Below are 24,742 nucleotides of genomic sequence, written 5' to 3' on the forward strand. Positions count from 1 at the left end.
TTATTCTACAAAATTGTTTATGTTCTGTGCAGCTCTAAGGGCAGATTTCATAGCTGTCTCAATCCAGCCATGAGGCATTGCTGTATGTTCTCCAGCAAAATGAATCCTTCCTTCACTCTGGAACAGATCAGCAGCATAGTGTGTCTGCTGGTAGGGAGTATAGATGGCAAAAGCCCCATGGCTGTAAGGATCCAGTGCCCATTTCTTCACAATGCCTCCAGTGCATAGGTGCCGGATGCCTTCTCCATGGATTTTCACCAAATCTTCTAGCACCATAGCCATCAACTCATCATCTGGCACCCCTTGAAAGAGGGTGGAATCATCAGAGCATGTGTAGGAGGCTAATAAAGCGCCCCCTTGTGTCCCAGGGAAGGTATGGCTGGGGTAGTAAATGAATCTTGATGGCATGTCTGTGATGCTTCTCCCACCCTTGATGCCTTCTTTCTCCCAAAATCTCTCACGGAAGCTCAGCACAACCTTGGTGGAGCTGGAGTAGTGCACTGAGCGAAGAGCTTCCATTTTCTGGACGGACAGAGGAGGCTGGAACTCCATGAAGAGAGATGCTTTAGCTGAGGCCGTCACCAATGTGTAGTCAAATGTAAGGTTGGTCAAAGTGGCAGGGTTGCGCCAGTCCTGATATAAAACTGTAACATTGCTGTTGGTTTGACTAATGTGTTTGACTTTGGATTTAAGGAGGATCGTTGCATTGAGTGCTTCATAAAATTCTCTTGGTATATGATCCATACCACCTGAGACTTCATAGTATCTGAAAGAGATCAAGCATAAAATTATGAGGGTCATACAGCCAGAACTACCTCAATTAGATGACAGTTTCTCTCATATGTAGGAGATGGTGAACACATCCATTCCTTTTAAAAATTATATAATATTACAGTACGCAACAGTAAAGTGAATTATCAAATATACTGTGGTCTTTTCTAGACTACATGATGCACTGACTGGGGCACGCAGAGTTCAGAGGGGGCACTGCTTAATCCTTCTGTTTGCCAATCAGCCATAGGGGCACAAATGTGCCTCTGCCCAGACAGGGAGCATATACTGGTCTACTGGCACACCACTGACTGTAGGCCACTGCTGGACCACCATCGGACCACTCAGATTACTGTCCTGTACAGGATATAACTCATTTATAATCTCCTCAGACAGATTTTACACTCACAGAGACTTTTATTCTGGAAAACAAACTAATACAAATATTACCAACAACTATGAGAGATATAATAATGAGCATAAGCCTGATATAAAATGATTATGCTGAAAATGTTTACACTGGATTAAAATTATTTACTAAACTTATTTATAAAATATAACAAAAGAATCCAATGAAGGAAAAAAATGTAAATTTGACTGTGAATGGAAAAGTGCTAAAATGTAGCATTTTGTCTAAAATTCTGTTTAATCACCAGTGGTCCACCCAGAATACGTTGTGCAAAACACTGGACTTCCAACTTAGCCCTCAGTGGGCCAACAGTGGTCCGCCCTCTCTTTTCAATCATTTTCTGGGACCTAGACTGTGCTGTTCTGATGAGTTGTGCTACATTGTCGAAATGTACTGCCATGGTTTAAACGCACAGTTGTTTAAATAAAACAGTATGTAAGCTATATGTATCAGAAAATAATGCCAACAAAAGTATAAGCAGAAGAAATACACAGCCCTTTTCCCCTTATTAAAGAAATTAAGATTATTACGGTGATCAGAAAGGGTTTTATAAACTATTTTTAATATATATAATTCGCCTTGTACAGTTTTGGGAGGACATACGATTGTGTAAAAACAGATTTAATACGAAAAACACACGAAAACATTAAATGTTTTGGCCTGAGCATGCGCAGAGCGGCAAAGTTGTACATTTCGAGGCAGCACCACCCGTCAGAATACCTGGCTACCAGCAGGGGGCGCTACTCTGCGTCCCTGCATTAGGGCTGTGGCGATATGCGACACTTCGTTACACCTTTGTTGAATTTTGACCGGTATAGCGACAGAAGAAGCGCGAAAGAGTTGAAGAGAGTATAGGAATTAAAGCAAGCTCTGACTTTTAGCTGTTTTTAAAACTGAAAACATAATCAGCTCCCTCTCTCGAGAGGTGCTTCTGGTTTATATTTTATTATTATTTAAATTATTATTTAGTGTTAAACATTGGTTGGAGCCATTGTCTTTGTTTGTTTTCCCCACGGGAGTGTATTTCTGCCCACTGCATGAACTGTTTAGTCTGCATTTACTCGGTTACCTATACTACAAAGTGCTCTATTTTGTATTTTCCCCTCTATCTAAGTGATCTATTTTGATAAAAAAAATCTACATCAAGTTTTGTAAATTAACAAAAATTTTGAAGCTGTCCCCCACAGCACGTTTGGAACTAATGAACAGTATTCCAGCTATTTTCTGCATTGGACCAATTTAAGGACCATTTATCATGGCTGCTAATGTGAATTTCAGCAGCAGTATGTCTCATCCTGCCTGTGGTACAAAAACTCATAAGCAATAAGCTGACTATAAAAGAGTATTTTTTAATGGAAAATAAAAGAAAAATTGTAAATTGTGTACTATTTGAGATTCCACTTTCATTGGATGTGAAAGTTAAAAAAATGTCTGGGGGGAAAAAAAACAACTGTAGGTGATGAGAGAAAGCATTTAAAAGTGTACTGTGTGCATAAGTGTGAACCATGTAAAAAGTTTCTCTAAACTATGGAACAAATAAACAGTACTTACACTGTATTGTCATTGATGTCTGACTGGATGTAGAGCATCTCCGTGAGACCAATGTAAAATAAGCTGTTCTCATTAAGGATGTCTCCAATCATTCGCAAGGCATCTAGACTCAGGTTTCCCTCTTTCACTAAATACTCCTGTGAAGCCAAGCAGAAATCTGTTCACAATGAAAGCTGCAGTGTTAGAATAGATCAAACTCTGGTTTATAGGTTTTATTACCTTAACAGAGTAAGAATCGTACTTTTTCATTGTCTCACTGCAGCCATATTTTTTCACGTCATCTCTTATCTAAATGTGTCGGGAAGGTCATGTTCAGTCATAGGAACAAAAGAATCAAAATATAATCAAAAATACACAAATACATAAAATAAATATTTCAGAACTTGGTGCTCAGTTACTGACCTTCCACAATGCCAGGTCAAAGAGTTCACTGGCTGATTTCCCCTTCTCCTGCTCGTTTAAGGTGTAGTTCAGCACATCAGGGTTTTCTTTGACTTTGTATGTTTTTACAAGCAAGCCATTGATATAATAGTAAGTATTAATGTCTTCTTCAATGAAAGGGTTCAGTTTCAGGCCTGCCTTTGACACAAATGCCATGAGGATCCTGGAAATAGAATGAAATTATAAAAATCCCATGATTATAAGTGGAAATTAATCAAAGGTAAATCAGAACAGGCAGCGAAACCCAGCCCTGCATAACACAACCTCACATAGTGCATTCTAGACAGATCTTTAAAATAACTCAAACTGAAAGAAAGCAGTGAGTATTGAAAAGGATTGCATTCCAAATACATATAATAAACATTTAATAAAACCATAATATTATTTTTAGTTTCATGTTGTAAATAAACACATCACATTTTTTTCCTTATACCACAATCCTGTGTGTATTCATAGCAGATCTAAGAGCACGGCAGTCTGTGTCAATGGATATTTAAAAGTTTGTACTATAACTAATATGAGAATATGAAGCAGTAGGAAGCACTAAATATCACAATAAATTTTCTAGTGGGACAATGGCCTAATAAGAAATCTTTTCAATTTTGTATTGAGAAGGTCTGTCCACAGTGGTTAACAGACCATTTCATAAAGAGCTGTCTGTAAATAGAAGATGTGCTTTGGCCTTTCTTATACTTATATATTGTAAACAATTTAGCTTGATATTCTGTGACAATTCAGTTTCAATCTATTATAGAACACGTGTATAAAAATAAATCATTTTATTTAATGTATACTCTTTTTGTTAAATTCATATATAGAAAAACAATTGAATATTATACTTCAACAGATGCAGAGCCAGTGTGATTGTGTGTTTTTAAATAATTTAACAATGTTCCCACTGGCAAAGTCCATATTGGTCATTAACCAAAGATTTCTGCCCTAAACTTGGCACATGGCAACTATACTGTTGATTATAGAACTTTAACTCTCCGCGCCCCTGAACTGGATAAGCGGTTACAGACAATGGATGAACGAATGAATAAATGAACTTTAACTCACTTATGAAAATGTGGGATTCGCATGGCACCAAGTTCTGCATACCAGCCTTCTCTTTTCATCCTGTATGTCTCGATTCTTCCACCTATACGATCACTTGCTTCTATGATTGTAACCTAATAATTCATATGGAAAGTGGGTGAGAATTCTGGAACAAGTACAAAGGAAAAATACAAAGATAAACCAGCACATCTTGTAATACCTTAAACTAAAAACACTGTAAAACTCTGTAAAAAGGTGGGGCTGTGAACCATCCACTCAATATTACTGTTTCCCTGCCCTTACAAGTTTTGTTTCAAAGGATTAGCTTAGATTTTCATGGGAAACATCAGGTTTGTCGACCCAGGGAATGTGCAGAGGCAGCATAAAGGTTGAGACACTGATCAGAAACTTGGCACGGAAATTTTTGATTATATCTTTCTCATCAGCATTCGTAGAGATTTCACCGTATAGGTTGAATCAAAAGCCGCCGGACACCCTTTTATCCTTTTTACCCTTTTAAGTTTTTCCAATGGGAATTTAAAAAAATTAAAGGGTGTCCTGTGAGTTTGGACTCCCCCGTGCTTGCACATGTTAAGTCATTTTAAGCTGTTGTATTATGTTTTCATTAGCATTAGACACAGGTAATGTTTTCTATGATGTTATAGATCATTGAAGCGTTTGGTGTATATACTTAAAAACAGTTCAAACAATTGCAATGGAACTGAAGTTAGTAATGAAATTATTAATCCACAGTATGTAATATAAGTGGATACCTTATGTCCAGCATCCTCCAGAACCTTGGCTGCAGTAAGTCCGGCAATGCCTCCACCAATGATTGCCACGCTGTGAGGGGTCTTTGTAGGAGGAAGACCCTGTTCCATTATTTTCAGAAGGTCATCATAGTCAGGGTCTTGCAGGCATTCAAAAAGAGGATCTTCTACATTTGCGTTGATATTGGAAATTATAACCAGTGTGACAAAAATAGGCACTGAAGAAAAAAAAAGCATTTAAGGCTTTACACAATGCAACAATGCTGTATTACCTAGGAACAAAATTACAGTATACAACAATCACTGATTTTTTTGCATGCACTATATATTCACTGCTAACACACTTGATAAATGTTGGCAAATACATTTGTATGGACATAGTTTGGCTGATGGCAAAACATTCATACATAACTATTACACACAACATAAATACAGCTTGGGGTGGCATATTGGCGCAACAGGTAGTGTCGCTATTACACAGCTCCTGGTTCCTGATGTTGTGGGTTCAAGCCCCATGCCGGGTGTATGTCTGTGAGGAGTTTGGTGTGTTCTCCCCATGTTCATGTGGGTTTTTTCTGGCTGCTCCGGTTTACTCAGAAAGGTGGATTGGCTACTAGTAGAACACAAATGTGCTACGTAATTTATTTGGAAATACTCCTGTTTAGCATTTAGGTCCTGCTCAGACCTGGAAAACCAGTGTCCTAAGCATACCATTTTAAATCAGGCCAAGGGGATCCATGCAGAAAAACATGCACGGCTTCACCTAAATCTTGCAAAAATAGACTACATAGCAATAGGTAAATATACCCCTTTGTCACATTAGAGGGAGTTTTAAGCACTCTTTAATATTTATGGCCCCAGCCCATTCTGGTGATACACTGTTCCAGCAGAAAAATCACCAGCAAATTTGCCATTTAAAATTAACACTGTGATTGATGTCATATTTAAATTAACACTTAAAGTGTTACATTTGAACACTGTCTGTTTATTGTTTGTTTGTGATGTGGTGTCTGAAAAGATTTCAATGTCCACTAGGAAGCGCTGGAATTACTCGTTGATGTCATTTAGCTATCGCGATTTAGTGCTCCTTCCTGTTTATTGCCAGACTGAAAAATAGAATAGTATTCTTGTACGAACAGAAAGTCCAGTTTGGGTCATCCCAAAGTCCAGTTTGCGTTTCTTACAGGAAAATATTTGGGTCAAATCTCAATTTAATTATTTATTATGCCTAAATAGTGCCATATATAGGTAATAAAATAACGGATTATGCAGGAAGAAAATGAATTATATTCGACAGATATATTTCCTCAGAGGTTTCAGGATCTCTGAATGGACGTTTAGTGGATGCTTATAGGCAGAAACCATAGTTCCATGATTTGTAAACTGCCCTGTGTAGGGAGTGTGTAGAGGTTTGGGATGCTGCCCCAGTGTGCGCGCTCTCTCTGTCCCATGTAACTTTCGTTTACTCGGTAATGGGGAAATTCCCAGAAGGTGGGTTACCCTTTTAGTCATACATTACGGTTAAACGGAGCGGTGTATAATTAGTTCAGCGTTTCTGTGTGGCCGTGTGTTTGTGAGTGAACACTTACAGGAGCGACAGGCGGCTCTGTCCTGAGAGCCCTTCACTCCAGAGCAGAACCACATCTTCCAGCGCAGTCTCCAACTCCCTCTCCCCTCAGAGTACAAACATCTGCAGGAAAAAAAACACTCACGTTTTCCCGTATTTATGGGTAAAAGGTCCAAAAATATCATTATTTTATTATCGTAAAACCTGTTTTTTCCGCTGAGGTAAATTTACATTTTATGTTATAAATTCTGCCTAGCTAAACTCTCATTAGCTTCATTTAAAACACACACACACACAAACGTAATGCGCTATTTTTTCAAATCTTACTTTAAGATAAAAATCTATGGTAAGTTAATTTAGTTAAATTGCCAGTTTGAAAAACATTACCAGTTTAAGGGTTAACTCGTCCTCGGTGAAATATTGCCCACACAGCTTTCAAGATGAGTAAAAATAGACTAATTTGGGGTCAGCCTTAAACTCAGACATGTGCTGAACCTGGAGCTTTTATGGTCAAATAAGAGTTGGGTGACTCTAAAGTGTGAAATATGGCACACTGAGCTATATGAAGCCTGTGTGGGGTCTCAGACAAAGAGGGATATTTTCCCACACAGACTACAGGTTCAACCACACTGAACAAATTAGATTAGTGAGTTTTACTCTTCATTAACATAGCTAGACTAATATCCTCACAGAGTAATGGTTTCAAAAGATTCATTATGACTTCCCTTTGGAAAATTTCCACTGGTGTCTAAGTTATATATTAAGAGATCGAGATTGAAAATAAAAACATTAAATGAACACATTATTCACTGGAAAATGTATTGCTTTAAATTTACTAGACTACATTACGTCTACATTAGTTTCACATCTTTCCACAGCAACACAATTCTTTCCAAAAGTGAGTAAAAGAAAGGAATTGTGTTGATGCATATTGATTATATGAACTATTTAATTCAACTTCTTATAAAGAGATCATTTATATGAATGGTTCTACTCACCAGAGTTGATGCTTCACCTGGAGTATGTGTGGGGAAAGGCTCACCCTTTTTATTCTTTATGAAACTGAAAGTATCACAGCTTATAGGCTAGATCTCAGGGGCTGGAATAATAGCTCTCATATACACAAAACCGCTTTACCGTTTCTCCAAAGTATTAATTTACTTGTTGCCAGAGTTGACCGAAAGACTGATCTTAATTCATGACTCTGTGTGACTGCTTTTTCTGTGTTTTAATTATTTCCCAAGGAATGTCACAGAATGTAACCAGCTGGAAGCAAATGTGCTTTTTCCAGGATGACACCAGGCAAGAGAAAGTCTGCACCCATGAGAAAGTGTCAGCCCTTGTATGTATCATGAAGACTAAACTTCACCTTTATCACTAACAGAAAGGAAAATCATCATATCTATGTTTATTTAATCGTTTAATTCAAATTATTCTCATGCAAATCATGCAACTGTCAATGGTCAAAAATTTCACCAAGAGATTAAATGTCTGCTTCATCTAATATTATATATACATGCAAGGGTTTGATATTTTCATTGTAGACATGATTCCGGGGTCATATCAATACCAACGTAAACAAAGAAATCAGCAAATTTCCTACATCCAGCTTTTTACATCAATGACATAATATACAAGAATAAAAAAAGGAATTCCCCTTTAAGAGCTTCTTGTTAGTAATGTGTTAAAAAATAAAGAATAGAATTTTCCAAGGGATTTACCCACCAGAATCACAAATTCTTTCTCATCAATTTTATCACAGACCCTCTTCTACAAACCTTGTCCTGGACATTTCTGCCTGTCCAACAGAGATCTTGGAAAGGACGGCAGATTTTTCAGGAAGAGGGTACTCACAGTGCGAACCACTGTAGATTTTAAAAGGTTAATTTATTCAGATTAATTTATTTTAAAGGTCGCCGAGATTTTGAGAGGTTTTAATATTTTATTTAGTTACAAATAGTGACTGCCTAAAAGAAAAACATCTTCAAAACCTTCTTAAATTTTTCTAATTTAATTTTTGGAACAATTCTATTAGTCCATTCATCATGACATTTTCACACATTTAAAGGTCAGCTGCTGTATTCAAATGATGTAGTAAATAAATAAAAAAAATGGAGATGCATGTTTCTTCTTTGGACAGCAGTGGAAATATAAATGCATCTAAGTTTTGGCTCTGTAACAATAGCCCTTGTTCTTTCAAGGAACTTTAACTAGGATCTTTCATTTTTTGCAGTACATTCTACTAATGTTATAAAGCTTGTTTTTTAGATGGGAAAACAGACGGAATTTAGCAGGGCATATTTTTATTAGATCTTGTCAGAATCCTTATTTGTTTAGGATCCGTTCCCTGTGTTTTGCTTAGTTTTTACTCTAATTACATGTTATCCTTGTGTTAGCTAAGCCTTGCCCTGCACTGTCATGTGACTGGCTCGCAGGTGCAGATCCTTGTGTTGCTCAATGTGTTTACTTCTATCTTGTCACGCATTGTAAATGTCTCCTCTCGTGCTTGTGGTTAGTGTCTTCACTGTGTTTAGACTGTGAAGACTGGGCGAAAGGCAGGGACACCAGTCTGGAGGGAGCACCAGTCCTTCGCAGGGCGACACACACTCACACATTCACTCACACATATGGACACCTTTGAGTCGCTAATCCACCTACCAATGTGTGTTTATTGACAGATGGAGGAAACCGGAGCACCCGGAGAAAACCTACGCAGACATGGGGTCAGAGCCACAACCCCAGGTCCCTGGAGCTGTGTGACAGCAACACTACCTGTTGCACCACCGTGCTGCCCTAGGTACAAATTATTCATTCTCTAATACATGAAATTTTATGACACTGACACATGCATGAATTAAATTTTCCCCAAAGAGTTCTCACTACTGCTCATTATGAATATTTGATTCATGCATAATATACAATACATAGGTATATATTGTCAATTTTTTAAAAATAGAAAGTGCATTGCAGAATCCATTAGAATTAGAATGACTTGACAAAAGTTTAATTGACCAAGAGTCGATCCCAATACCCAGATGCTTTGGAGTGGAAGAATAGGTTCTTTTGACTTGTGACTTAACTGTAGTTCTGTGGGCTCTCACTGTGTACAGCTACAGTGGTCAGTGGGACTGGAACCATATACTGAAATTATTTTGAATATTTCACAGCAATAACTTCTGCTGTGTGTGTTTCTAAGAACAACGTTTTCTTGTTAAGTCCATTTAGTGCATCATAGTGGCAGATCTGCTGCAGAACCTCTGCACTCTTGTCTAAAATGATTTGTGGTATTTTCAGGAGTTCCTGGAGTATGTTTCCAGAGCCATCCTGTTGACTAGCAGCATGTGAACAGATCAGTTGAAAACACAGTTAACGCACCTCAAGATGTCTTTATAACAGCCTTTTCCTGTTCTATTCCATTTTTTTGGGTGTGACTTAATTTAGGTTTTTCAAATCACAGATTGTATGACACGTCCTGATTTCCGTTTTTGTTTTCTTTTTTTTTTAGTCAATTTTCAATTTCCTTTTTCAAAACAAACATCAATGTACACAGACCGACCCACTTGCATACTGAAAGAGGTTGGCTGATAACATCTGTGGATGTGTGAACATGTATCAGAGGAGTGTACTTTCTCTGCAGATTTTTAAATATGATATGCAATAGTGTTTTTATCTACTTTTGAGTAATTAACACTATTGGATCAGTAATGAATTTCTCGAATCAACTGAAAGAAACCTTATTACAGTTGAAATGTCTACATTGAATTGACCTAAAAAAAATAAAAATAAAAATAAAAATCATGTGATGCATTAATGGTTGGCAGTGTCATAGGTTTCTTCACAGAGTCTTAAGAAAAACTCCGGGTGACTGTCTGTGAGGGGTTTGGTGTGTTCTCCCCGTGTCCGCATGGGTTTCCTCCAGGTGCTCTGGTTTCCTCCCACGGTCTCAAAAGTGTCCCTAGGCATGAGTGTGTGTCACCCTGCGAAGGATTGACACCACCACACAGGGTGTGTTCCCGCCTGGTGCCCAGTGATTCTGGGTAGGCTGCGGACTCACCACGACCCTGAACTGGATAAGCAGTTACAGACAATGAATGAATGAATGAACATTCCTTACATCTAGGCAAACCTGGCAGATCACAACACCAGAAGAGGAGTAGTATGTGATTTCATTCCTAAGAGAGGAGTCTAGCTTCACCCATGTTTCAGTTTTGAAACAAGACTAGACAAGTTGTTTCATTACAAACAGCTGCATGGAATTTGTCACGCCATAGTCGATGGTACTGGAGTACTACACAGGACGTTTTGTCTGTGAACTGATGGCTGTGTTTTTGAGCAATCATTTTATGAACTTTGTTAACATCCCCAATGTTAAATTATTGAATAAATGCAGTTTTATAAAGCCATCATTCTAATATTCTATATTCTAATGTTATTTAGAATATGTTATTTTTCAGCTTGTTGGTAACAATGGCAGACTTTTAATAGTGTATTTCTTCATCTCCTGCTTTTCCCAGGCAATACCACTGTGCTTCAGCAGGAAAAATAAGTCAGTAACACAGTGAAAGTCAGCAACACTCATAGTCAATTCTTCCATGGTATGAAGACAGATCAAAGCTTGTTGTCTAAAGGGCTATGTATCTATTTTAGAAACCATTCATTCATTGTCCGCAACCGCTTATCCAATTCGGGGTTGCAGTGGGTCTGGAACCTACCCGGAATAACTGGGCACAAGGCAGGAACACACCCTGGAGGGGGCACCAGTTCTTCACAGGGTGACACACACTCAAACATTCACTCACACACTAACACCTATTTGGCACCTATTTGGCACTTGAATAGCCAGTCCACCTGCTAATATATAATTTTGGACTGTGGGAGGAAACTGGAGCACATGGAGGAAACCCAATTGGACACAGGGAAAACACACCAAACTCAAACCCACAACCCCAGGACCCTGGAGTTGTGTGACGGTTTTAGAAACCAGTGTCCTGACGAGTTGACTAACCACCCCAGAGCTCTGAATAAATCTAACATTACATAGAGTGTAGAAAGCAGAGTGAACTTAAGTATGAAAAAAAATCCTTTCAAAGATGTAACAAACATCTAAACGTCACACCCAGTATGTGTTTTGTGTTTATTTCAAGTAAATTACAGAAATTTCCAGGTCAACCCTAATGTTTCACTGTTATGGCAAGGAAAACATTTAGTGGTTTGAATGGAAATGGAAAACCACTCTGTCGAGAAGTCATCTTACACTGACTCAACATCAGCAAACAGCTTTATCAGCAAGATTAATTATATCCAATTTTAATTCCAAGTATTTATATATTGCATATATTATATTTTTGAGGAAAAATGTAAAGAATTGACACCTATTTTTACATTTGGATAATGTAACAGTGTGTGTACCTAGCCACAGGAATGCATGACAATGTAGTACCAGTCCCAAAGCCCAAATGAAAAGAGAGGGTTGTGTCAGGAAAGGCATCTGGCTTAAAACAGTGCCAAATAGATAATGCAGATTGGTTGATCCACTGTGGTGACCCTTGACAGGAGCAGCCAAAGGAATTTTAGGTATTCTCTTTAGCAGTAAGGAATCAGCCTGGTATTTTGACTTTTTTCTCCTCTAAAATATTCTGTATTTTCCTCCCCCACAATTCTATGACCCTAAAACTATGTTAATTATATGCTCTTTTTTATTTCATTCATTCATTCTCAGTAACCACTTATCCAGTTCCAGAGGGCGCTGGTGAATACTTTTTGGAAATATAGTGTATAGTGTAACTGATCATCTGAAGATTGATTCAAAATGTGAATCCGAAACCAAGCTGAACGAGGAGATGGACTAATCCCTGGTGATTACTTATTGATGAGTGATTGAAACAGTGTATATATGAGAAATGAAAAGTGACTTGAAAATTGTGTTTACTGATCTTAAGGCAGGAATTGGGATGATGAACAGGGAGGTGCAGATGGGGCCTGAAGAGCAATAAAACATCTTAAGACCGACCTTCAAAACAACTGAGAATGGGCAGAGAAAGCTGTGGGTAATTATAATCAGTCACAGACATCTTATGGGAGAGTAACAGAAAAAGCAGTAAAGTAAGAGGTGGTTGCTGTTGTTGCTGGGAAACTGCCCAGTGGTTGCTTTGGTGATTCAAAGTGCTGGGGTCACAGAGTTCTAACATTTGACCCTATCAGGTTTGAACCCAGATAAAGAAAAACATTCCAGACAATAGTGCTGTACATCATACAGTTAATAAAATGTCTCTAAAAGAGGAAGAGAAGGAAGAGAGGGAGTGTAAGAGACAGAGGTGAGAACAAGAAAAAAAACCAAAGAGATAAAAGATGGAGTGAATGAGGAGTAAAAAATACTCGAAAAAGACTCCATCGGTGGCAGCAGGATGTTCATAACTGAACACAAATATACACATTAACAAACACAGGTTCACACACACACTGCTGTGTTCACGGAAAAGGATGAAGAAATTAAGCTCATACTATCCCTATTTTTTTGTCTTTACTTGGTTGTAACACATTTTTCAAGCTTGAATCCCTCACTCTGAGAAAAACAATTTACCAACATTTGGCATTGGCCACTGTCACATCAGCCCAAGCTGGTTCTCCTCCTATCCACCAGAGATAACTCCCTATAGCCTGAGCTTGTTCTCCTCCAAACCACCAGAAGTCAGACTCACCAGAATAGTAGTTTAGATTCCTCACCCGTCTTTGATTAGTCAGCTCATTTGTACAGCATTAAAGCTCACCAGCCGTTCCTCAATACGTGTTCATATCTGTACTTGTGTTCTCGGGAAACATCATTAGTCTCAGCCCAAGTACTGTTTTATTTAAAAGCTCACATCTAGCCAAATACAGTTCAAAAACCCAGATGTATTCTTGCTCAGCCTGTAATATTGAGGACTGGGACGTGACTTCTGTTGTCACGACTGGGTTGACTGACTGGGGTGGACACAAATGCAATAACAGACTTTATTAAAACAAAGACATTGAACTGAGACACAAAGGAAACCAGAAATAACTAGACAGGATACTTAGAGGAAGATGTGGACAGAAGGACCAATACAGAGAGAACTAGACTGAGAGACAGATACAGAGAAACCTGGACTGGGAGACAAATACAGAGAGACGTAGACAGAGGTGATACCACAGAGACTTATACAGGGATACTAGAACAGAGACCTGGACTAAGAGAGAGAACAAGACAGGGATACAGAGAAAAAGACACCTCTGAAAGCACAGGTACAGAAGGTACTGTCCAAACAGAAGGCAAAGAAAGGGAAATGTCCAACCAAGAAACACTAACACAAGGGAACTTAAATACACACCACAGGCAAGGAACACCTGGGACAGATAACAAGATGGCAGGACTACACAGGACGCACCTAAGGCGGGACTAGGGCGGAGACAAGAACAATAACAAACAGAGCCATGTGCTAGAGCATATGGTGGGAAAAACAGACAAGTGACAGGACCAGGGCGTGACATTTGTAGACTTAAGAGAGTCCGATATCCCAGAATGCATTTCGCAGCAACCTCAGCGCTATTCAGAGTTTTATAAAAAGTATTTTTTTTATCAAAAAATGTGAACATTGCTTTTAAGACCCCAGAACTGTTCACTAGTGGAAAAGGGATATGTCACATTTAAGGATCTGGAGAGATTTTTAATATAGTCATAATCTCAGACAACATCCTTTTACGCTGCTACAGTATCTTTATAGTGCCCAGTACCCATAACTAAAAATTGCAACCAATAATCAGAAATGCATTTTTATATACAGTGCCTTTCATGTTTGGGACAATGTAATATTCATCATCACCTTCTTGAATTTGTAAACCTTTTTCACAGTTTCAATTCTGGACACTGTGTATGGAACACAGCAACAATAGGGCCATTTAAAGAAGCCGTGTTTAATCCTTAATAACTAGTAATAAGACTGCTTAATGTCTGTGAACTATAGACATGACCAGGTGCTGAGTATTTTCTCTGGTGATGCTTTGCCAAGCCTCTAATGCAGTCATGTTCAGCTCTTGCTCATTTCGTGGTCTAGTATCCTTAGGTTTTCTCTTGAGCATCATTTGAATGTTTTTAAATAATTTTGGAGGCATTTACTGGAACTTGAGCTGATAAGATGTTCTTGATACACTTCAGGATTCACTGTGCTAATCCCTTCAGCAGTTACATCATCAATGAATATAAGTGTGCAAGAGTCTATGGCAGCTATATATGACACGTCCATAATGCCTCACAGATGAGGTGGTATGCATTTCCTTTTTGTCTTCACACTTTGCTTTTACTATCAACCTGATACAGGTTAACCTTGGTCTCATCTGTCCATAAGACATTTCTCCAGACATCTACAGGCTCTTTGAAGTACTTTGTTTTTGTCACAGTGAGTCACTTTTGATAAGAAGACTTTCATTTTCTTTTCTTGGTTTACTCTTCAACTCACAAAGCACATATAGAAGAATGAAACCGAAACTGAGAAAAACTACCCTCCAGAATTGAAACTGAACCAGGCTTTAAACAGTGTGGCTTGCATTGGGGAAGTTCAAATATAAATATCTTCCATGTTCACTCTAAAAACAAAAGTTTCCTGGAAATTACTTTTAGGTTTTTTTTCAGACAGAAGCATCAGCAGAACCCTTAGATGTGATTTCAATGACCATTATTGCTTTAATAAATTTGTCTTGGAGAAAACATTAAAGGTTCTTGGCGTCCACCACAGGCAAAAGTACAACCCTTGTTTTAGAGAGGTGAAATTTTAATCTCTTGTAATTTTGGGGTCCAAGAACAGTGCTGAAATATGTCATGCAAAATTAGATGTCATACAATCAAGAGCACATTCCGCTTGATGGGGGTACTATAGCAAATCTTATTGTATTTTGCTGAGTATCTTAAACAACATAAGGCAGAAAAGAATTACTTTGTCTCAGGAAAACATAAACTCTGCTCTGCTCTGCTCTCTGCTTAAATTTTTAGATAATCTGCATATAATATGCAAAATTGAACTTGTTTTAGAGAGTATACCAGACTCAATTTCTTCTTAATTTGTACATATGAAAATCAGCAGACTCATAAGTACCTGAATTATAATAATTATCCAAAAACCTGTTGGAATTTCATGAGCGTGGCTTTCAGACTCCTGAGGAGGGGTGGAATGTTTCTAAGATCACACAAATACTGCTGTACTTTAAACACTTTCCCAAAATGTTATGAAACTTCACACACTTATTTCCTATGGGGTTCAAAGGAGATTATTACATTTTGGTGCAACTGCATCCTTAGATGGCATTAAAACCACCAGAAAACTGTTACACAACACAGGATTGCCCAGGTCACATGACAATTGGGGTTCAGGTACTGAGAGGTGTCCTGAATTTGATTCTGAAATTGATGCTGAATAATCCCACACATCTGGGTGGCACAAACCTTCAATACCCTTGGACTGATACCATATGGTTCTACAGATTTGCCAACTTGTAAATTTTCCAGCTGTCTTTTCACCTAGCTGGTTGTTACTTCTGGGTGGGGGAGTTGTGAGTCAACAGATGATGACTGAAAGATAAGGGGGTGCACTACCTCAATGGGCACACGTCTGTTAAATGACATTCAATACACATGGAATTTGTTGTTTTTTTTTTTTTTAAAAAGTGTCATCTGCCAGTTGGCTTATCAAGAGAGTGTATTCACCAATAGTTATACCTTCTATAAGACTATTTCTGAGATGCGAGGATAAGAGCTGCATCGGTACAAGAAAAAATTATGGAGAGATTGGGCAACCTTGTCTGATGCTTCTGTTTATATTTAATCTTTGTGTGGTACTGTGCTGCAATAAAATCAGTGCAGTAATGTTCTTTATATAAAGTCTGAATGGTATTAATAAAATTTGGACCAAAACCAAACACATCAATGGCTTTGAAGATAAAAGAATGTTTTACACAATCAAAGGCTTTGGATCAAGGAAATGTGGAAAACTCTCATCATCCTGTAACAAGTTAGAATAGTCCAACAAATCAAGCGCTAGTCTAATGTTGTTAGAAATGAACCTTCCAGATAAAAAGCCTGACTGAGTCTCATCAATAATAGAATCAAGAACAATTTTATCTCTTTTAGAATATATAGAAGCTAATGTTTTATAATCATTATGGGGCTTATGGGACACCAATTTTCCCGTTATGTGCGGTCCTTCTGAGGTTTAGGAATTAATTTTATAACACTTTGTGCTACAGAAGAAGTATACCACAGTTAAGGCTTTCCTTGTGAACATTATATTTTGTTGTAAATTTTGTTTTAAATAAAATTCAGCTGTTACGCCATCATTCACAGAGGATTTGTTTAACTTCAATTTATCAGTTTCATCTGTAATTTCTTTAAGATGGACAGGAGATTCACATGTAGTTATATGACTTTCACTGATAAGATTAATTTAATTTACGTTAAGTAAATTAAAAAATAAATGTGAAGACTGTTGAGAGGATTTTGACCAAATCCTGACAGAATGATTTACAAAATTGAGATGTCATCATGAGTATCTAAATGTACGACATTTGAAACTAATCTAGTGATAGAGTTGTACTGATTACGTTGTTTCTCCAAATGAAAATAAAAGTGTATTTTGCTCCCCCTCTTCCACCCACTTTCGTCTGAAACAAATATACGCACCCTTTGCCTTCTGTGTGTACAGGTTTTCAAGATTGCTTTGTAATTCGCTTAATTGTATTTCAAATTCTCATATGGGATACTTGAGAGATGAACTATACTTTTAACTATATTCATTTCTGCTTTTCTGGCTAATTTAGGTTTTTTAGCTCCATATTTCCTCAGGAATGACAACATCAAATTTTAACAATTCCCAATAAATACCAAATTATTTTCTTTCTGTGCTTTGTTAAAAAATATTTAATCCTATAAACCACAAACTACTTCCTCATCTTCTAACAAAGATTTCAACGTTATGTCGACAACAACCAAAATCTTTTTAAAAGTTTTTAATGTTGAAAACAGGTTGTGTTTAGGTTATGTGACATCGTGACTAGAATCCAACCAAAAAATGATGTCACATGAACTTTGTGTGCCCACTGAGACAGTAGCTGTTAATTTTAAACAAAAAATTGGTGAAGAAGCATGTTGATTTGTTGCAGTGGGTATACCCTTTTTGTTCAGAGGGTTGCTGACCTCTGAGGTGCACTTGTCAATTGTAGGGGTGTATTTGTTAGGGTACTTTATGCACATGGCCACCAGAAATTGCAGATCACAAATCCTGACCAATGCATTAGGTATAGTCAAAGCAAACTTCAGCGGCCAGGCAGGAAAAGCACAAAAATCAAAGAGTGCCATTTTGAAACAGGGTTTGAGACTGGTTTTTTCTTCTCCAGTAGATGGTAGTAATGCTCTTCTCTGGGAAGGAGAAGAGGTGCAGAAGAAGTTGAGCTTGTTGTGAACCGGAGGCGACACATTCACTTGAGCAATAGATTTCTGAAAGAAAACTAAAGGCAAGTTCACCTTCGTCTGTGCTTCAGGAATGTGTTCTCTTTCCTCAACGCTGTCATATTCAAGTGTCACTGACTGTATTTACAAAAACGACCCGTGGTTAACAAGAGTGTCAACAACAGTGTCGAAACGCTAACCAGCAACGCTACGTGTACTGTCAGGCAGTTTCTTCATATTTTCAGGTTGTAGCCGTTAAAAAGATACAAACAGTCATGTCTGTTTTAACTGTGTTAACCGCTCATATAAGTGAAATTTCAGCTATATAACACTAAGGGCTTAATCTAAGCCCAAACTCCAGTGAGTCGTTCAAGCTAAGGCTAATTTTTAAAAGGGGGATTCCACCCAGGTGTCAACATTTCTACAGATTTAAAAAATTAAAACAGAATTCCAAGTCCTTCAGAGTGGTTTGAAGTGAAATGCTCCATTATAGAAATGTATCCAGTCAGAATTGTTCACAGTGTTAATTGAACCTGATGTCTGAAACATACCAGAAATTAATTAATTCATGAATTCATTTATTTATTAATTCATTTTCATTACCCATCATCACTGGGTGCAAGACAGCTCTCTCTTTCTCTTTCTCTCTCTCTCTCTCTCTCTCTCTCTCTCTATCTATCTATCTATCTATCTATCTATCTATCTATCTATCTATCTATCTATCTATATATATATATATATATATTATGTATGCATATATGTGTGTGTTTTTGAATTGTCTGAGGAAACCCACACAGACACGGGCAAGCTCCTCACAGGCAGTGAACCAAGGCAGGGGTTGAACCCAGGACCCTGGAGCTGTGTGTTAATTCTGTGTCACTATTTTTTCACCAGAATTATGTAATGTAAAGTAATTTTGAAGAGACTACATGGAATCCAATTTACATCAAACAACTCTGAATTACTTTGTTTAAATTTTGTTTTGTTTTTTTAATCAGTTGAGTTCTCTTAATGTGGGGCATTGTAGAGTTTTTATCTTTTATTTGCACACTATTAAATAGACCTATAAAAATATTAAATTAAAATTGCAGATTTTTTTTCTATAGCTTTCTTAATAATTCTTATTTACAATTGTTAAAATCTTATTTGAAATTGTTCTGTAATTTTAGGTTATCATGTCGAGAGTTCCTATGGGTAAAGTATTGCTCCGAAATGTCATCAGGCACACAGATGCTCACAATAAGGTTTGTCTGAGTCTCTCAGATATATTCCATATAAATATACATTTTATTTTATTTATTTATTTATTTATTTATTTTAAACTGAATTTACCTCAAACCTCAAGATTTAGAGTCTGGTACAATCAGCTTAAATATGTAGCTTCAATATTGTCTGTTGAATCTATGCAGATTCAGGAGGAGTCTGAGATGTGGAAGCTTCGGGACATGGAGCGTCAAAGCTCATCTGCTGAAGCTTCAAAGCACAGATGGGTGACGAGTCATTTGGAAAGGTGTAAACCCACCCCATTTCTCACCTTAGCCCCATTAATCGTTAATGTCTGGCTGATGTGTTATGTCCAGTTCTTATGATGACCACATGGAATGTTTTCACAGGAGCAACATGCGCTGTGATAGATACTTGGATGACTCAGAAGGATCTGCACGAGACAGGCTTGGTGAGAAGACATGCCTGTCTGAAAAGGATGAGCGAGAGGCTCGATACTGGTCACGAAAGCTTTATGAATTTGAGGCCAATGATCCAGACAGGTAAGTGATCAGGATTACCCCTTGATTATTAATAGGAACACTGACTATAACATGTAAGCCTTAATATCATGGAATTACCTTAAATTATTAAGACACATTGTTAAAAACATAAAAATGAAATAGGGAAGCATCGAGTGGTGAACACAGCTTGTCACTTCAGTCCAGAGGCGTTTAATTCATTCAGTAGCTCACAAATACTAATAGACTAAACAATGCTGTTGGCTTTAAGTGTACAACCCCAATTCCAATGACGTTGGGATGTTGTGTACAGAATATGATGATTTGCAAATCCTTTTCAACCTGTATTCAACTGAATACACTATAAAGATATTTAATGTTCAATCTGATCAAATTTATCCTTTTTTTTTTTTTTTGCAAATATTCACTCATTTTGAATTTGAGGCCTACAACAAGCATTAGCGGCAATGGAAGAATATGACGGATCAACTCCAGAGATTCCAGCATGATTCCGTTACACAGACACATGCCACCATTAGCTGTTCATCCCATTCTCATCACCATAGATGCCTGTTCATCATTATTTTGACTCCTTTGGTGTATGTTGTCATCATGCTGTGTTCTGGCTCAAACTGAAAAGGCTGAACATTGTTCTACTACCACTGCAACTATTTGACATCCCAGTGTGTGATGTGTGATTTTTTTTTTGCTTAAAAAAAAAATAGACATTTCAGTTATTTGTCTTGCTTTGTTTAACATGTTTTAATAATTTAGGGTAATTCCATGATATTAAGGCTTGCATGTGTTTTCAGCTGGGGTTGCTTTTAAAATAAATTAATAAACCATGTTAATGATTAAGCGCTGCATGTTGGCCCAACGGTTATGGCACTTTTCCACTGAAAGGCACTGGCTTGGCTTGGCTTGGCACGGCACAGCTCAGCAAGCTTTTCCCTGGCTGCTTTTTCACTACTATGGTTCCCACTTTTCATGTAGCTTTTGACATTGCAAAATCCCATCTCTTTGAAAACCACAACGACAGTGGTGAAACGTGTGGTGCTTTTTACTCATTGTACATTTGCATGTTGTTTTTGGTTCTTTGGACTGAACAAGACACCCCAGTTCTCGAAGATCAGCATAGTTTTTTCTAGCTGCACATCCAGCTCTCGCTGGAGTTTTTCGACTGCCACCATGGAGTGTTTGAACCTCTTCAGAACACTGTGGCTTAATTTTATGAGCTCCATTCTGCTTGAAGACTTTACCAGTGGCTAGATTGTACTAGAAGTCTGTATTTCACCATGTAAAAAAAAATGTCCCTTCACAGTCCAAAAACGCATTAGTAGGTGGATTTTTTATTGAAAAATGTGTGTGAGAGACTGACCGAATGTGAGTGTTTGATGCCCTGTCATGGACTGGTGCACTGTCTGGGGTGTGTTCTTGCCTTGTTCCCTGTGATTCTGTGTAGGCTCTGGTTGCAAATGAACGAATATAAATGACCTTACTTATTGTTTTTCCATGCAGATGGGGTCATAGTGGATTTAAGGAGCTTTATCCAGAGGAGTTTCATTCAGATGGGTAAAAGTTCAACTTATTTTAACAAAATTATTGTGTGTAAAACTTAAATATCAACATCAACATTTTTAAGTAATAATCCTGGGAAAGTGTAAAGATTGGCTCTTTAGGCAAAAACTGTCACAGTGATGCATCAAGGTAATGTTTTGTAAATAATACTGGGATATTTCATTCAATTGATTAAATGTCCTGACCCCATTTATCCCCTATGTCAGACTGATGGTCTTAAAGGTTTACATAGTTTTGCCCATTATGAAATGTAATAGTTTGTTCATTACGTTAATGTAAAAAACTTACAGAAGTGGTGTTATTTGTTTTGTTGGGACTTTATTAAGTTCAGTTTCCAATTATTGAAAAGGGTTCTCAAACTTTTGAGAACAACGGCTAACTTGAATTTTAAGAATGCCTGCATCATGATGGCTCTGGACCACTTTCAGGGAGCAATCATGGTCTAAGAAGTCATTAAAATGTTGATGAATCACTGTTTAATTTTTATGGGCCTTTTCAGTTTTCTTCATATTTGAGGCTTGTTAAACTGGAATGTACTTTTTATGCAGGGAGACAGATTGCAAGGAGAAGGGGGCTGCTAGAAAACGGAAAGACTCCAAGAAATCTTCTAAGAAGAAGAAGAAGAAGAAAAAGAAGAGGAGGCATAGGGCTGCAGGGTCAGGCTCGGAGTCGGACAACAGCACGACGGACAGCATCAAGAGGAAGCAAAAGAAGAAAAGTGGCAAAAGTAAACACGGTAGAAAGAAGGAGCACAAAAGTAAAGCGCAAGAGAAAAACGGCAGTTCAGAGGATGGTGAATCAGACAGACATCGAGAAACTGCACACAGGAAAAGACACAGAACTGCAGCAGATACTCAGATGGGGCCTGAAAGGAAAAAGAGGAAAGACTGGAAAGCAAATGAAGAGAAGTCAGAGGACAGCTCAGAGGACTAAATGTATTTATTTATTTTTTTACACAATCTGTTGACTTTGATCAAAGCTACTTATCTATAGGCCCAAACATCATTTTTAGATTTGGAAAACTTTTAGTATGGAGTTATCATCCTCATCTCAAAATACCTCACTCTGGAAATTTGATAGTTTTTTTTTATTTTATAAACCGAGTCTCTGAAGAAAAGTTTTCAAATTCATAGTTTTTTTTAATCTCATTTTAAAAATACTGCAATGTGGTTCTGGATTATTTCTAGTTTTTGTATATATTCTAACGAAAAGAAATTATAATTTTTTATAATCAAGACTCAGGAATATTTTCTATCATATGGGGAAAAAACAGAATGCCATAGATCTAACTGTATTTTTTAGTTCTTTTAGTATTTTGTAACGTTGAAAAAGTGGCTGATAAACACCCAGGAGGTGGCACTCTTGCACCGTTTTACCAATTTAAACTCATGTGGTTGCAATCCCCATTACCTTGTGTTTTGTTTTGAACCTTACATTTTTATATCAGCAGAGGTAGCTGGAGAAAATCTGGACAAATTTGTTTTTTGTTTGTTTTTATCTCTAACATAAAGAAAACCCAGTTTAAGTGCTGCAACACTGCTCAGTTACAGTTTCTTGTAAAAAAAATTATCAACCACCATAAAAGGAAAAAAGACACTGCAAATTCAAATAATGTCAGTTCTGCAAAAAAGAAACTCCCGCATTGGGCAGAATTCTTTTGCAAGGCGCTGCAAAACTTAGTAAACATTCCGAATTGTTTGTTTAAAAAATATTCTAACACAGTGCATGTGTCTTTTTTAAATGAATGGATAAAAAACAGCCAAGCAGTTATTATAAATGTATAAAATAATATCATAAAAAAATCTCAGACATCAGGCAGCAATTTTATAACTATTTCATGAGGTGGCTTTTAGGGGTATTAAACTGTTATGGTACTTTGCAACAATTCTGAATCAGTTTCTCTGCAGTAGAGCATTTGACATGAGACTCCTCTCACCACATGTTAGTTTAATTATGAACTTAAAAAAAATCAAAGGAATTTCTACTGTAAAGCAGGAAATGCACTAAAAGAATTGTGGCTCTGCAAAGCATGAGCTACACAGAGGATTACAGAATTTTTTAGGAATAGAGAGGCGTTATTTCTTTCCATTATTTATTTTCCTGTTGTCAGGGTTTGGTTTAGAACAGAATTTGCCATTCAGTGGAGCTTTGCCCTTTTGCGTGTGCTCAGTGTTTGTTTTCCCTACCATGTACCACGTACACGTAAAGTGTTCTGTATGTACTGTAGCTTTGTGTGGTGACGACTCATTATCTGGATCACTGACTGTCACCATTTCTTGTCAACATGGGGTACCCACTGTAGAGAACATTGAGTCTCTATGGAAATGAACACTGGCCTCCCTTAACTGCCTGGCACAGCGACTCAAAACAACTCGGCAGATTATCAAACACTTTGAGCTGTCAAGCCCCATAATCAAATCAAATTAAATGTAGCCAGCTTTTATTGGTGCTGATTGTCTTGTTCTGCCGTTGCAGTATAACACACAATCATTAGCACTTTGTGTTGTGGAACATGTTGTACGGGCAGATGGAACTTGTTTTGGTAAGGCGAGATTCAGCCTCATCTCAGCTGAGAGGTTTTGGGCCTGATAGTCTAGTACTCACTGCTTGATTCAAACACTGAATAAGGATATAATGGGCAGAGAAGTGACACTGGGACGGTGTGTTCATTTAAAGAGCAGCTCCCAATATTGGTCCTAGAGTACCTTTTTCTTATATATGATGATCTCATCTGTTGATCCAAAGATTTATATTTATTTAGTTTTGCTCACAGGGCATTGGATATATTGTTACAACTCAAAGTGTAAAAAAAAAACTGTAATTAAAATCAGTTGGGCCTGGGGTTCTTAGGGTGAATCTGTTTTCTTAATTTTACCTCTACTATTTGTTTTTAAGTAAAATTGAATTACATGGTTGAGTGGTTAAAATCTTTCTCTACGCAACAGGATATTCTTTCAAGAGCCTGATAAGTCCTCAGAACACACACACACATAAACACACACCCATAAATAAATCAATCAATCTTCAGTGGTGCTCTGCAGCAATGTCAGCTTCTAGACCTTTAATTTGGGCAGTAATGCATTTTCAGAAGGGTCCCACAATCCAATCATATCTTATCACCCACTTATTCTTCTGTGATATTTAGCTGACTTCAGGATGTAATTGCTTCAACATTTAAGGTTGAACCAGACATTCCGAGACATCGGCAAACTATGCCATGTTTTATGCTTGTTATGAAGTAAAGAGTCATAAGGCGTTGAAACTGCATTAACATACAATTGTTATCATTGTTTCTGCCCTACCCTTCTTTCCCAGCAAGAATTGAGACAACCCTACACCTACGCAAAACAGAGGGGTAGGGCCTATTGTTAGCACAGAGACACTACAATATATAGTACTACATCTCTCAATAGTGTTTATGTTGTTTTAACCATCCTGGAGAGT

General features: G+C 37.5%; 2 protein-coding genes across 3 annotated transcripts; one reads left to right on the forward strand and one right to left on the reverse strand.

Moving 5' to 3' along the window:
* Nucleotides 1-5,110, reverse strand: LOC136690741 (L-amino-acid oxidase-like). Its single transcript, XM_066662704.1, has 6 exons — nt 4,984-5,110; nt 4,232-4,344; nt 3,134-3,335; nt 2,951-3,019; nt 2,732-2,868; nt 1-766 (listed from the first exon to the last, which is right to left on the reverse strand). The coding sequence occupies exons 1-6, from the start codon at nt 5,089-5,091 to the stop codon at nt 1-3; spliced, it is 1,395 nt and encodes a 464-aa protein (XP_066518801.1). The 5' UTR covers nt 5,092-5,110.
* On the forward strand, nt 545-24,398 carry nkapd1 (NKAP domain containing 1). 2 transcript variants are annotated; one of them, XM_066662711.1, is made up of 7 exons: nt 545-598; nt 17,945-18,061; nt 19,166-19,240; nt 19,406-19,506; nt 19,610-19,762; nt 21,239-21,292; nt 21,847-24,398. In XM_066662711.1, the coding sequence occupies exons 3-7, from the start codon at nt 19,172-19,174 to the stop codon at nt 22,229-22,231; spliced, it is 762 nt and encodes a 253-aa protein (XP_066518808.1). In that variant the 5' UTR covers nt 545-598; nt 17,945-18,061; nt 19,166-19,171; the 3' UTR covers nt 22,232-24,398. The 2 variants fall into 2 exon arrangements, with proteins under 2 accessions (XP_066518808.1, XP_066518817.1); XM_066662720.1 differs by lacking the exon at nt 545-598 and adding an exon at nt 9,286-9,344 and having other exon boundaries at nt 17,948-18,061.
* The last annotated feature ends 344 nt before the right edge of the window (nt 24,399-24,742 follow it).

Source organism: Hoplias malabaricus, chromosome 1 (assembly GCF_029633855.1).
Source record: "Hoplias malabaricus isolate fHopMal1 chromosome 1, fHopMal1.hap1, whole genome shotgun sequence".
In the NCBI taxonomy this organism is placed as follows: Eukaryota; Metazoa; Chordata; class Actinopteri; order Characiformes; family Erythrinidae; genus Hoplias; species Hoplias malabaricus.